The sequence below is a fragment of the Ovis aries genome, chromosome 4 (assembly GCF_016772045.2).
Source record: "Ovis aries strain OAR_USU_Benz2616 breed Rambouillet chromosome 4, ARS-UI_Ramb_v3.0, whole genome shotgun sequence".
Lineage (NCBI taxonomy): Eukaryota > Metazoa > Chordata > Mammalia > Artiodactyla > Bovidae > Ovis > Ovis aries.
Genome location: NC_056057.1, coordinates 32,711,681 through 32,725,132, shown reverse-complemented (window position 1 = coordinate 32,725,132; position 13,452 = coordinate 32,711,681). Strand labels below are relative to the sequence as shown.

Sequence of the window (13,452 nt, the reverse complement as noted above, 5' to 3'; positions counted from 1 at the left end):
GAAAAAAACAACGACTAACAGTTCATATCCTCTTAACTTTGTGGTTTCCAAAGAAACATGACCCTACATCCACTTCTCACTCCAGATCTGGTGTTGATGAATCATTACACTGCTCTGCCATGCTTTGGAGTATCAAAACTGTTTCATTTAGATTTTACCTGAACTCCACCTTTCCTACTAATCCTACAACTACCTTCTCCATTGTGTGGTGAGACACACTACAGTTCCTCTAGTGTGCTGTCTCCTTGGTTGCAATGAGTCGATAGATCTGTTGGATTACAGGTTTGTCCCTGGTAGTTTAAAATTAAAAGATTAGCCATTGTTCTTGCTCATATACTTTGGATTTTGAAGACAGTGGAATCTACAGAGCACTGAGAATAACTGGTGCAATCTAGTATATATATATATAAAATTCGTTTCTTTTGGGAAAAAAAAATTGTGGGAGAGTTACATGAACGTTTTCCTGAACCACTTTATACTATAGACTTGATGCCCCACCACCCAATTATTTCATTTCCTACAAACAAGGACATTCTACTTAACCACAATATAATAACCAAAATCAGGACATTAGTATTGCTGCATACTGCTAATCCTTAGATTCTTTTCATATTTTGCCTTAAAAATGTCCTAATAATGTCCTTTAAGAGACAAGGATGCAGTTCAAAATTATCATTGCCATACTCATATTTCTTCAGGCTTCTTCATTCTGGAATATTTTCTCAGTCTCTCCTTGACTTTCACTACCTTGACTTACAGCTATTCCTATAAAATTTTCTTAATGCAGACTTAAGTGTTTTGTTAATTAGATTATGCATCTTTGGCATCCATGGTCTTCACAATGCACCTGTCAAGTTGTGCACATCAGTCTGTCCCATTAATTGTAATGTTCACTTTGATCACTTCAGGTGTTATCTGGCAAGCTGCTCCACTGTAAAATTACTCTTTTCCTCTTTGTTATTAATAACAAAAGGGAGAGACTTTGAAAGTATGTAAAACCTCATTCCTCACCAAACTTTTAATTCACTCATTTATTCCTATCAGTATGGACTTAAAGAGTTTCCAATTTTATTTTCATGTGCAAATCATCTCATGCTTCTTTGAGCACTTCACTTTCTGGCCTAAAAGATGTTCCAAGGTCATCTGACACTTTCCCTGCTCTCCAAGGAGACCTGGGTCTTTTTTGGTGGTACTTAGAAGCCAAGATCTGAGCTCTTAAGTTTGTTCATTGCTTTTGTGATATCTTTGTTCCTAAATCCTTTCATGGGCATTGCTAGAGAATATATACTATAGACAGACACATTTATATCAACGCACATTTCGGTTTCTATATGTATGACTTCACACTTTGATAATCTCCAGTTTCAATCCAAGATCACAGAATTCATTTTATTTCCCTTCTGTTTTTTTTTTTTTTCCTCTTTCACAGTGAGAAACTTGGCTCCCAGTATTCTTAACATATCTATTTTTGAGCAGTCCCCTTTTGATAACCAGTCTCTCTTTGTGGCCAATGACTTCTCATCCATGCAGATGCCAGCATGTATAAGGACTTTGCTGGCATCAAAGACCTAAAATAATACCAGTTAGGATGAAGCTTTAAATGAGGGTGAGGGTGGAGAAGATAAAGTGCTGTGTGAGATGATGAGAGTCAAGGGCTGAGGAATGTAGAACTTATTAGTGCTAGGGGAGGAGCAGATGGAAATCAGGAGAGTGGGGTCATAGGAAGAAAACGTCTAATTTCAAGGTGACAGAATAAAAATACCTCTGCCTCCCTTTCTGCTTGAAGATATCTCAAAATAAGAGGGAAAACAAGCAAAAACTTTGTCTTTGACTATACTAGGAGATAACCATAATTTCAAACCACAATTTATGAAGACTGAATGTACATATAAGAGTACATAGTAAATTTCTTAGAGGAAGAGTCATATTCCTTTAAGGTGGATAACTGGTGTCCCCAAAGAAGGCTGAAAATTAAGAGACCTCAAGAATTAAGAACCACCAGGTATTGCAAAAGGGTGAACTATTCACCTCTACCTGATGGGAGATAGGTGTTTTTCTTGACAAAAATGTAAGAGAGGCTTCAGAGTCCAGGATGTAAATATAGAGGGGCAAGTTATGGTACTGACAAAGAGGAACCAAAGTATGCCTGTTGAATGGTGCTTTTGCCTGAGCTCAGAAATCCTTCAGCCAGGAGGACAGTCTCTTCCTAGTTTGCCCCCCACCCCACCCAACCCTTGCAAAAGGTGGGAGTTTAAATTTTATTTTCTGGAGAATCAGACATCCCAGAAAAGTATCTATGGATCTTTTACCAATCTCCAACAAAAATAGGCAGCCATTTCCTTATCATATGATGAAGTTCTCTTACACTTCAGCTCACACTTGTACACGAAAATTCACAATTTTTTAACATCTCATTTTAAATATAAATGCACAGTCAAAGACCAGATATTTGAGGAACGATCCCAACAGGAAAGATCAAAGCAATTGAAAAAGAAGTGAGAAGAGAGAGAAACACACCAATAGCATAAGTAATGTTAAGGTGGTTCAGATGATAAAGAATCTGCCTGCAATTGAGGAGACCTGGGTTTGATCCCTGGGTGGGGAAGATCCCCTGAATCTGGAGGAGGGCATGGCAACCCACTCCAGTATTCTTGCCTGGAGAATTCCATGGACAGAGGAGCCTGGCGGGCTATAGTCCATGGGTGTGCAAAGAGTCAGACACAAGGGAGTGACACACACACACAAAAGCAAACTAAAATGTCCTAAAGACAACCTGAAACAAGATCAACATGCTGTAGAAAAGGACAATCATAAAAAGAAAAATGCTCTTGGAGATTTAACATGGATAGTGCTAACAAATTCAATGGGTGTTTGGAAGACAGGGAAATCCCCTTAAGAACTGAATAAACCAGATTTTGAATCCCATTTTACAGCTTTGTTATCAGAAGAGGCTAAAGCTCTGGAAAGTAAAAAAGCTTTCTAGTTAGTAAGAGTGACATTTCAACAGAAATACACACTGTTGGTTTTTAAAAATGGCTCCTTTTCATGACTAAATTTTTCAGGTTTTTCAAAGCTAGGTCACAATTGTAATTAATGTTTTTGATAGCAACAACTTTTTTCTCAAGACATTAAAATTTCATATTCACAGTGATTTTCAAAAGTATAAACTGAATTGTTATGTCATCTAAGTAGCATCACTGCAAAAAATACAATATTAACATTAACATGTCTACTAAAAATAAAATAGAGCACTTTATAGGATAGGAATTTTGGGTGGGAGAGCAATAGAAAATATATTTACTGACATATTATGCTTATTATCCTGATATCAACAATATCATAGACTATTTCTAGGACAGAAAACAGACAATAATTAGAATTACTAAGATTACTAAGGAAAAACACACACACACTTCATCATAACCTACATCAGAGCTATCTGCATACTTATCATAGTGTGTTCTAGTCATTAGATATAGCCTAAAGAAATGAGTAATCTATTTAAAATACCTTGAACAGTTGTATATTCCATATGGGAAATTATTTAAGTAATATTAAGTAACTACATAATATAACCAAATTGAGATATGACAAATCAATATTCTACCCTCAAAAATATTACACATTTTTCCCAACAGAGAGCAAAGGTCAAAACCCAACATAAAATTGTTCAGAATAACAAAATCTAGAAAAAGAAAGATTAATGGTTACTTAGGGATGGGGTCCTTTGGGAGATAGAACTGGGTTGAGTAGTGTCTCCCTGAAATTCTAAAATGAGACCTTATTTTGGAGATAGTCATTGGTTAAGATAAAGAGGTGTGTGATTCATCTTGAGGTTTGAAGAAAACAACAAAATTCTGTAAAGCAATTATCCTTCAATTAAATTAATTTTAAAAATATAAAGAGGTGCATGCGTGTATGCTAAGTGTATGCTAAGTTGCTTCAGCCATGTCCGACTCTTTGCGAGCCACCAGGCTCCTCTGTCCATGGGATTCTCCAGGAGAGAATACTGGAATGGGTTGCCATGCCTTCCACGAGTGAGGAGGGTGAGCTAAATCCAATGACTTAAAACAGTGCCAGAAGACAGACAGAGACACACACGGGAGAAGGCCATGTGAAGCCAGGAGCAATGACTGGAGTGATGCAGTTGTAAGTCAACAAATTCCTGGCTTGCCAGCAGCCACTGGAAGCTACAGGAGAGGCAGGAGAAGTTCTTCCCTCAGAAACTCCAGAAGGAGCCAACTCTTTCAATACCTCGGTTTAGGATTTCTGGCCTCCCAAACTGTGAAAGAGTAAATTTCTGTTGTTTTAAGCAATGAAATTTATGGTAACTTGTTATAGAAGCAATTAAGAAGTAATACAGGGAAAATGGGGAGTAACTACTAGTAAGTATAGGGTTTCCTTTTATGGTGAAGAAAGTGTTCCATAATTAGGGTGATGGTTGCATAACTCTGTACATATATTTAAGATCAATGAGTGGTACACTTTAAACAAGTGAATTGTATGACACATAAATTAATAGAACTATATGTACATAAAACCTTACATAAATGGAAGTATATCTACCATAATCTTTTATAATTCCCTTTTCATTTAAACATTTTTAGGTCTTAAGATTATAATCTTCATATAAAGAATAAAAATTTAAAAAGAAACACAGCTTCACAAGTTAAAAACTACCTAACACATTTAAAGTGAAGAATGAACTTAGCAGTCTACTTGAAGTTTAAAAATATTTAATATTATCAGGTTTAAAAACATTGATGGTGACAGCTTTACATGGCTCATTCCATACATTTCATAATGTAAAAGGGCAAAACATTACTAGGAAAGAAATGAACAGTTGGGTTTGTAAAAGATTTACTGATCACATATAAGTAATTATTATAACAAATATGTAACTCAATTACAAAACTTTTAGAGACAACTGGGTCAAATTTGCTGATATGTTATGCTAAGGAAAAGAAATTATATACCTTTTTAATCTATAAGAAGTTCAAATTCAACATTGACAGTGTATAACTATCAGTGATATTCTAGTGACCTAGAATTTGCTATAAGTAGCTTTCTTTTGCTAGGTAATATTAACAGAGTGAGCACTGAAGAGGTATAATTTCTTTTTTAATCCCTGGGTTAAAAAAGTGATGTAAATTAATGATGGGTGCTAAGCTTGACATTTTGTGTTAAAAAGATGGAATTATTTAATTGTACTGAATATATTTCATGAGGAGTTGATTACATTTTAACTCCCAAAATGTATTTATGAGATTTTATGAGATACAAGTGTATGCTTTGACTCACTCTGGCTTGCTTTTAAAATGGAATACATTTGGCACTAAATGGAACAAATGAAGACTAGCAAAATTATGAGACTAAGCTGCTCCATCAGAACTATCTTTGACTTACAATTCATACTATTTCTTAGTTTTTGACTGAAGAGAAACAGACATAACTACATAGCACTTCTATGACGTATGAAAATAGAATCTAGAGCTAACCTGAGACTGCTTCAATCATGAGCCAGTCCCCCATTCTGCCATAATCATACTTACAAATGTGAAATTCATTTAAGAATTCATATTTTCACCAAGTGCTTATAATTTTACAAGTTTTCTTGCTAGATTTGTTCTTGGTTATATGGCCAGCTGAAATACGGTCTTTCAATTGAGGAAGGAAATTATATAAAAGAAAATCTATTTTACGTGAATCTTACTTTACTTGAAAATTCCTTGGGGGAAAAAAAGAAACAACACACCAAACTAAAACTTTGTGACTGCACTCTTGGAACAAAGCACGGGTGGCCATAGTTTTGAGTCTCCAATGAATCTTGAAGTTCACTCAGCTTTTCATGTTTCAAGGGTTTCTTCATTTGCTCCGCAAGTGTCAACAACACAGATTAAACAACTTGTTACTGGAAAAGCTCGGACTTTGGAGTTGGCGACCCATTTGTCTGTTTCAGTATTATATTCAAGGATGTTTCCTAGTCGACCCACACCTTGAAAACCAGCCAAGACGTAAACTATAGAGCCGACTGCTGCACACTTCACTGTTACTCCCTTCCATGGCATTGGTGAGACCATCTTCCATTCGTTTAACTTAATATCATAATATTCCACATTGTCCAGACCACCTTCAAAAGAATAAAACATGAACAACTATGTGAACAATTCTACCATCTCTTAAAGTAATAATAAAAGTTGTAGCAATTTTACAATGAATCCTAACATATCTACTATCTAAATTCTTATTCTGACTTTAACGCAATAGGAATTTAACTTAATTTTTTATTTATCATTTTAGAACCATAAATACTTAAAATTTATTCTACAAAACTAAAAATGTTCTATCTGCTGTGGAAAAACTAAAAAGGAAACCACTCAATGAAGTTTCTTTCTGATTAAGTTTGATTATAATTACCCAAATGTTCTTTTTCCTTCTACCATGTATCTGTCAGCAGTTTATGAAAAATAGCAATGGAAAGAGACAGAAGAAGGAAAAGAAGTCATTTCATTGTTATTCTTAAATATTGAAGGTACTGACTAAAATGAGCTTTGTGGAATCTATCTGTAGATTCAGTCCAAATTCTACATTTTTAAAAGCAATTTCTTGGACTTCCTTGGTGACTCAGTGGTAAAGAATCTGTCTGCCAATGCAGGAGACATGGATTTGATCCTAGATCCACGAAGACCCCACATGCTGCAGAGCAACTAAGCCTGTGTGCCACGACTACTGAGCCTGAGCTCTAGAGCTCAGGAGCTACAATCACTGAACCCACATGCTCTAGCGCCTGTGCTCCGCGACAAGAGAAGCCTGCACACCGTAACTAGCAACTAGCTCCCACTCGCCACACTAGAGAAAAGGCTGCACATCAATGAAGACCAAGCACAGCCAAAAATAGATAAATACAATTATTTTTTTAAAGCAGTAATTTAAGATTCTTTCAGTTCAGTTCAGTCGCTCAGTCGTGTACGACTCTCTGCGACCCCATGAATCGCAGCACGCCAGGCCTCCCTGTCCATCACCAACTCCCGGAGTTCACTCAGATTCACGTCCATCGAGTCAGTGATGCCATCCAGCCATCTCATCCTCTGTCATCCCCCTCTCCTCCTGCCCCCAATCCCTCCCAGCATCAGAGTCTTTTCCAGTGAGTCAACTCTTCGCATGAGGTGGCCAAAGTACTGGAGTTTCAGCTTCAGCATCATTCCTTCCAAAGAAATCCCAGGGCTGATCTCCTTCAGAATGGACTGGTTGGATCTCCTCGCAGTCCAAGGGACTCTCAAGAGTCTTCTCCAACACCACAGTTCAAAAGCATCAATTCTTCGGTGCTCAGCCTCCTTCACAGTCCAACTGTCACATCCATACATGACCACAGGAAGAACCATAGCCTTGACTAGACGGACCTTTGTTGGCAAAGTAATATCTCTGCTTTTGAATATGCTATCTAGGTTGGTCATAACTTTTCTTCCAAGGAGTAAGCATCTTTTAATTTCATGGCTGCAGTCACCATCTGCAGTGATTTTGGAGCCCAGAAAAATAAAGTCTGACACTGTTTCCCCATCTATTTCCCATGAAGTGATGGGACCTACATTATTTATAAAAATTAAAATATCAAATTTAATCAATTAGAAGAGTAATACTGATATGTTCACGAAGTGTTTAAAAATGTTTAGGAAACAGTGCCATTCAGAGCCTGGATAGAAGACCTAAAAGTTACATTTAAAAGTTTTAAATGTTGTATTAAAGTTCAAATATTTCTGTCACTCAACAGTTCTTAAGCTAGTGTGATGCCATTCCCCAGAGGGTATTTGGAAATAGACAGAAGCCATCTGAGACTGTCACAATGACTGCTGGCTACTACCTACATTCACGGACAGGAATGTTAAATGTATTATGACGTTTCATAAAATGTTAGTTCCCAGAAACTATAAAAATAAATCTAATGATGTATGTAATTAATGCTTGTATCAAGATCTCAAGAAACATTTTTATAAGTTAGGATAAGGAAACATCAGCAAATTCACTGATAATGTTGAACAGTGAATTAACATCACATACCTAAGCCATTCTGACCACCCACAGCAAATATCTTGTCTTTTACAAATACCAGCCCATGATTCTTTCTGGCTTCAATCATTGGACACAGCTCAGTCCACCTGAAAAAAATTAAGGAAAGTGTTTAGTATACTTGTTTACAAGAAGTAAAAGGACTTATATGAATTTACAGGAAAGGTCTGTTATCCCAAGTAAGTGCTCAGTTACAGCTCACATACGTGTATACACACACCAATATGCACATCTGAAAAGCTAGAAAACAAAAGTTAACTGGTTTTGAGTGATTTACAGGTGGGGTAAAAAGATTTTCTTCTTTCAACTCCAAAATAATACGGGAAGTAGAGGCTATCTGGAGACTACTGTCATGTTTTTGGAAGAAACCCACTTCTATAGTTCACAATAACTTGTAAAACAGAAACAAACAAGAAAAGGAAGATGTGTAAGGAAATATAAGGCATTAACACTGTCATATGTAGTTTTAATTAATATTTACATAAGTAAGTAAAATACAAATTTATCATGGGCCTCTAGCAATCAGCAAATCAGCCTATGTGTTACTATTCACACATCCATCTTTAAATATACACTTAGAACTTTTAGGCAGCTCTAGTAACTAAAGTACCACTATCATTCTGTCACATTTAATAACTTATTAGCACACTGCTGTGTTCACAGGCTCTATTATAAAGAATGAGATTGAGAATATAATGTGGACACACGACAGAGAATAATTCACAGGTAGCTTTACACACACCATTTTGTTACTTTTTTTATGACATTCAATCTCTTTTTGCCTAAACTCCCAGACATATAACTGACACCTGTGATTGTGCAGGTGGTGCTCTTAACAGGTGATATAAATCAAAAGGCTCCAGACAACCACCCAAAAAAAAAAAGGGGGGGGGTGGAATCTGGCATGAGTATAACTCTCTAATATCATTCTTTATAACTCTTCTTTTTAAAGCATAATGAACTCTGAAATATCAACAACTCTTGTAGCCTTATATTTACATACTTCTGGTTTATTTTAAAAATAGTTCTGACAGTCACTACTCTCATTTTCTGAGCATTTGGTTAAAGACCTCCCATTTTTCAGGATAAACACACAGGGCCCGCCAGGGGAAAAGGTCAGTGTACAACTCAGAAGTGGGAGAGTCCGTACTCGACCTCTGACAGGCTCTGCACTCAGTGAGCTGTCAAAGTGCATTAAACAGAGTATCTGACTGGGAAAAATTCAATACACATACCCCTTTCTTCTTTATGATATAAGAGAATTTACACTAGCTTTTCACTTAGGAAAATTTAGGGAATTTAAATGTAATAGAAAATATACGGAATTCAAATTTAATACATAAGCTTAATACATAAGGTGTGTAAATTTAAAAATATTCCCCAAACTGATTACATTCACCTAGTTTTTAAAAAAAATATTGATGTTGTAGATTCCTTTATACATTTCCCCCGCTACTATGAACAAGAATATATTGATTTACACTCATACTGCCTAAATACAGATCTCAAAATTTAGAAGCCTGGAGTTTATATGGTATGGGTTCTACTTTTAAGACCTTTTTAAGAAATGAAACAATAATTAGGCAGCAGAGTGAGTGAGATTACAGTTTTCCATCCTGTATGCTTTCTGAGTATAGAATTTATGGGAGGCAAAGTAGAGACTGATAGAGGAGGGAGGACCATCTGTATACACCCTGCTCCTACTGTTTAGGACAAGAGGGGCCGGATAGCTGGATAGCTATCTGGCTGGCTGGATGATAGGATTAGGATAAGGGGTATCCCCAGTGATCCCTGGCCAGTACAAAGGTACATTTTTAAAAAACATTGAGAAGTATTAAGTTTGATAATCTCAAGAGATTTCCTAGTCTCAACACTTTAGCAAAATATAAGTTTTAAGATAGAAGTGCCAGTCGCTCAGTCGTGTCCAACTCTTTGTGACCCCTTGGACTGTAGCCCTCCAGGTTCCTCTGTCCATGGGATTTCCCAGACACTGGAGTGGGTTGCCATTCCCTTCTCCAGGGGATCTTCCCAAACTAGGGATCAAACCCGGTTATCTTACATTGCAAGCAGATTCTTTACTGTCTGAGCTACTAAGGAAGCCCCAAGTTTCAAGATACGCTTCTTTCAATTCTGTTCCTAACATGGAAGACTAGTAGAGCAAAAAGTGAGAAAAGAACAACTGCAACTGCACTTTTTTCTGGGAAAAGAGTTAATGGTTTTGCTTCCTTAAATCCTTCAAAAGTAGGTGGGAAGCACAAACAAACAGCTGCAAATGACAATCACATTTTATAATTAAATGTTTACTCTTAACTTAAAAAAAGCAATAGCTAGAGTAGAAGACTTGTATGTTCTGTAGCCTGGCAGTATTTTCTAAATACAAACCTTGAGCACAAGAGTTTTGGTGCAGTTCTTTGGCATAACATTTAAGTTGAACATATTCACCCAATAACTTTTTCTGATAAAGGAAGAATAATCCTTTCAGATGAACAAGTGGATTTTCTTATTAAAGGTCTATGTATGTTTCTGATTATTAATAAAAGGTCTGATTGGAGTATCATCTGTGTTCATTTTCTCATTAGTCAATTACACTATACTTACCACCACTCCCACTATTCAGTAACTAGTGCATTTCCTTTGGCTGTACTGGATGGGTTCCATCATTAACAAGATCAGAAAAACTGGCTAACCATTTATTTCTTTATATTTTGCTTTTTAAAAAGGAGTTTACTTCTCAGTTGATTAAGAATAATTTTATTTAATATATGTGAATCCAAACATACCCTAGTCAGCACAAACTACCAAAAAAAAAAAAAAAAAAGACATTATATTTAGGGCTATCATTCATTTAAGCTATGAACCAATATATAATATTTGTAATTAAAGGCAAATTTACCACTGATTATACATTGTTTTCCCCTCTCTACACTTCCTGATATCTCAAAAAAAAAAAAAAAAAAAAGCATTTTGAATCTGATGAATCAGTCATACTTGCTCATCCTCAGGATTTATTGCACAAGCAGGAAAGAAAGAGAGGGGCTCCCACAAGATACAAGGTCAAGCCATTTCTTAAGGTGTAGAGGAAGGGTCCAACCTATACATGTGCCCCTGAACCTAGCACATTCTAAAGTGTATGTATTAATACACTCTTAATATAAGAACAAAATCCTTCTGTTGGGTTCCTTCTGCCTTTTAAGATTTTCTTCCTTGGAGCTTAAAGAATACAGTTAATAGTGAAGTAAGATTTTTAAATTGATGATACATACGTTTCTGTGGCAGGATCATAGACTTCACACGAATTCAAGACGCGCCCAGAAACGTTGTTCCCTAAACTTCCACCACAAACATAGATCAGGCCGTTGGCTTCCACCATCCCATGGCTGCAGCGCTGAGTCAGCATGCTGGGCTTCGTGTGCCAGCTCTCAGTTCTCGTATCGTAGCACTCAAATAAATACAGAGCTGAGTTTCCTGTAAAAGAAAAGGACCGCATCTTGATTAGCTTAGTGTGTGTGTATGTGTGTGTGTGGGTGGGGGGGGGGGTGTGGTGGTGAGGGGAGCTTGGAGTGAGCTGACTGAGGAACTGAATCATTAATTCCTAAAGGAAAGATTTGAGGGTTGTAGAGTCTTTTCTATTCTCAAGCAACAGCAGCAAAACATAGAAATAGTTTAAGAAAAAGCTATCCTTGTTTGTATAGACCTTGGAAAATATTCAAAAAAGGATCTGTTGGAGATCCTTGGTGATTGGTAATTACCAATTGGTAATCGGTAAATTGGTAATTAAACTTTCAGAAAAGAAACTGGTTTGATTTCAAAAGATTTTCAAATTAAGTAAGAAACGTTATATATGTCTTCCAGCCCAGTCATGCATGATAGGAATTAACTCAACCTCAAATGTTTCTATAGAGGAGAAAAACAGCTGTTTACAGATGGCAAATCCATACCTTAAATTATAAAACTACTATTTGAGAATATCCTAAGGATTGTCATGTGATGTTCTGGAATAGCCACTGCATCACTAACAAAAAACTATTCTTCCTCACTGTTACCAGCTGTGTCGAGAATACTGTTGTATAAGCAGGCTCTGAAATCATGCCAGTCCATTCTTACGTATACACTCATAGCACTGTTGTATGTTTCTGGTGTTCTTTGATTTTACATTTTAATGGTAAAACACACTCGTCCTGTGTTACAACTTTTGTACATTACAGGAGCTCAGTAAAGTTTTTTTTTTTTTAAAGAAATGATACTATTAAAGGTCAAGTGTGTTTTTCTTTCCCAAGAAAAAAAGAAGTTAGAACTTAATGAAATTATTGCTCATCTCCAAGTTTTCTCAACTTTCCTAATGTTTAAAAACAATAGCACCCTTGTAATTCTCTATCAAAACCAAAGCCTACAAAGAGCAAAGAATACCAAATGGAAGAAGTAATATCATGACTAACAATAACTTCTTTTTAACTTTTCAAACATTTCCAATCTAGTAGATTCAGTCAGTTGACACAAAGGAAATACACAGTATATAGTAGATACAAAAAAAAGTTACTATTTAAGTGAAAAATTAAGTAAATGATGACGAAATGAAGTTATCTACTATACTTTCTACAAAAATTATAAAACTTCTTGCTACATTTAGGATTTATTGTTATTTCAAATATGCTGTATTAGACATTCTGTGAAGAATGCTTTTAAAGAGGGGAAAGGTCACCTCCTAAAGTCACATTTAGAAAATATAACCTTTCTTGTACTCATTTTACAAACATTTGGGGGTGGGGAGTAAAAAATAAATATGCTGACCAAAAGTAAAACATTCTTTGGGCTAATATAAAAATCATCAAAGAAAATAAAAAGACTAACAATTTAAATTCTGTATCTTATAGTTACTTGGTCTTCCTAGTTTTGTTTATAAGCCCATTATTTAGCTAAAGAAATTATTTGAAAAGATGAAAGCATATAAAAGCTAATATGCATCTAGTCTGCATGTAGAATATTGACTTAGAAATTTTTTTCATTTAGAAAAGGAACACCAGTAGACACTAACAAATTATCAATGAGAATGGTTTTTATACCCATACCTACATCCCGTTCTGATCAAAAAGCCCAAGATACCATTACCAGTCATTACATTAAAAAGTGAAAGCATGAAGCAAATAAAAAAGATTCGTCTTACCTTTTTCTGACACAAAAAAAGGCAAAGAAAATAGATTTTAAAAGCTTGACTATAATAGAGAGATCTTAAAGGGTCTACAAGTAAGCCAAACTCTGGAATCTTTAAAGCAAATAATATGCATCCATGTGTACGTTCATGCTAAGTCACTTCAGTCATGTCCAACTCTGTGACCCTATGCACCGTAGCCCACCAGGCTCCTCTGTCCATGGGATTCTCCAGGCAAGAAT

General features: G+C 35.9%; 2 protein-coding genes across 7 annotated transcripts in view; one reads left to right on the top strand and one right to left on the bottom strand.

Annotated features, from left to right (window-relative positions):
• HYCC1 (hyccin PI4KA lipid kinase complex subunit 1) overlaps positions 1–13,452 on the top strand; it is a 216,582-nt gene that overhangs the window by 950 nt on the left and 202,180 nt on the right. The window lies entirely within an intron of this gene.
• Positions 4,720–13,452, bottom strand: part of KLHL7 (kelch like family member 7) — a 54,376-nt gene continuing 45,643 nt past the window's right edge. For all 5 annotated transcript variants that reach the window (XM_004007786.5, XM_004007787.5, XM_042248456.2 and 2 more), the window contains 3 exons: positions 11,328–11,529; positions 8,056–8,153; positions 4,720–6,130 (listed from right to left, as the gene is read on the bottom strand). In XM_004007786.5, the coding sequence (XP_004007835.1) occupies positions 5,847–6,130; positions 8,056–8,153; positions 11,328–11,529 (584 nt within the window). In that variant the 3' untranslated portion in view covers positions 4,720–5,846. The remainder of the gene's footprint in view (positions 6,131–8,055; positions 8,154–11,327; positions 11,530–13,452) is intronic.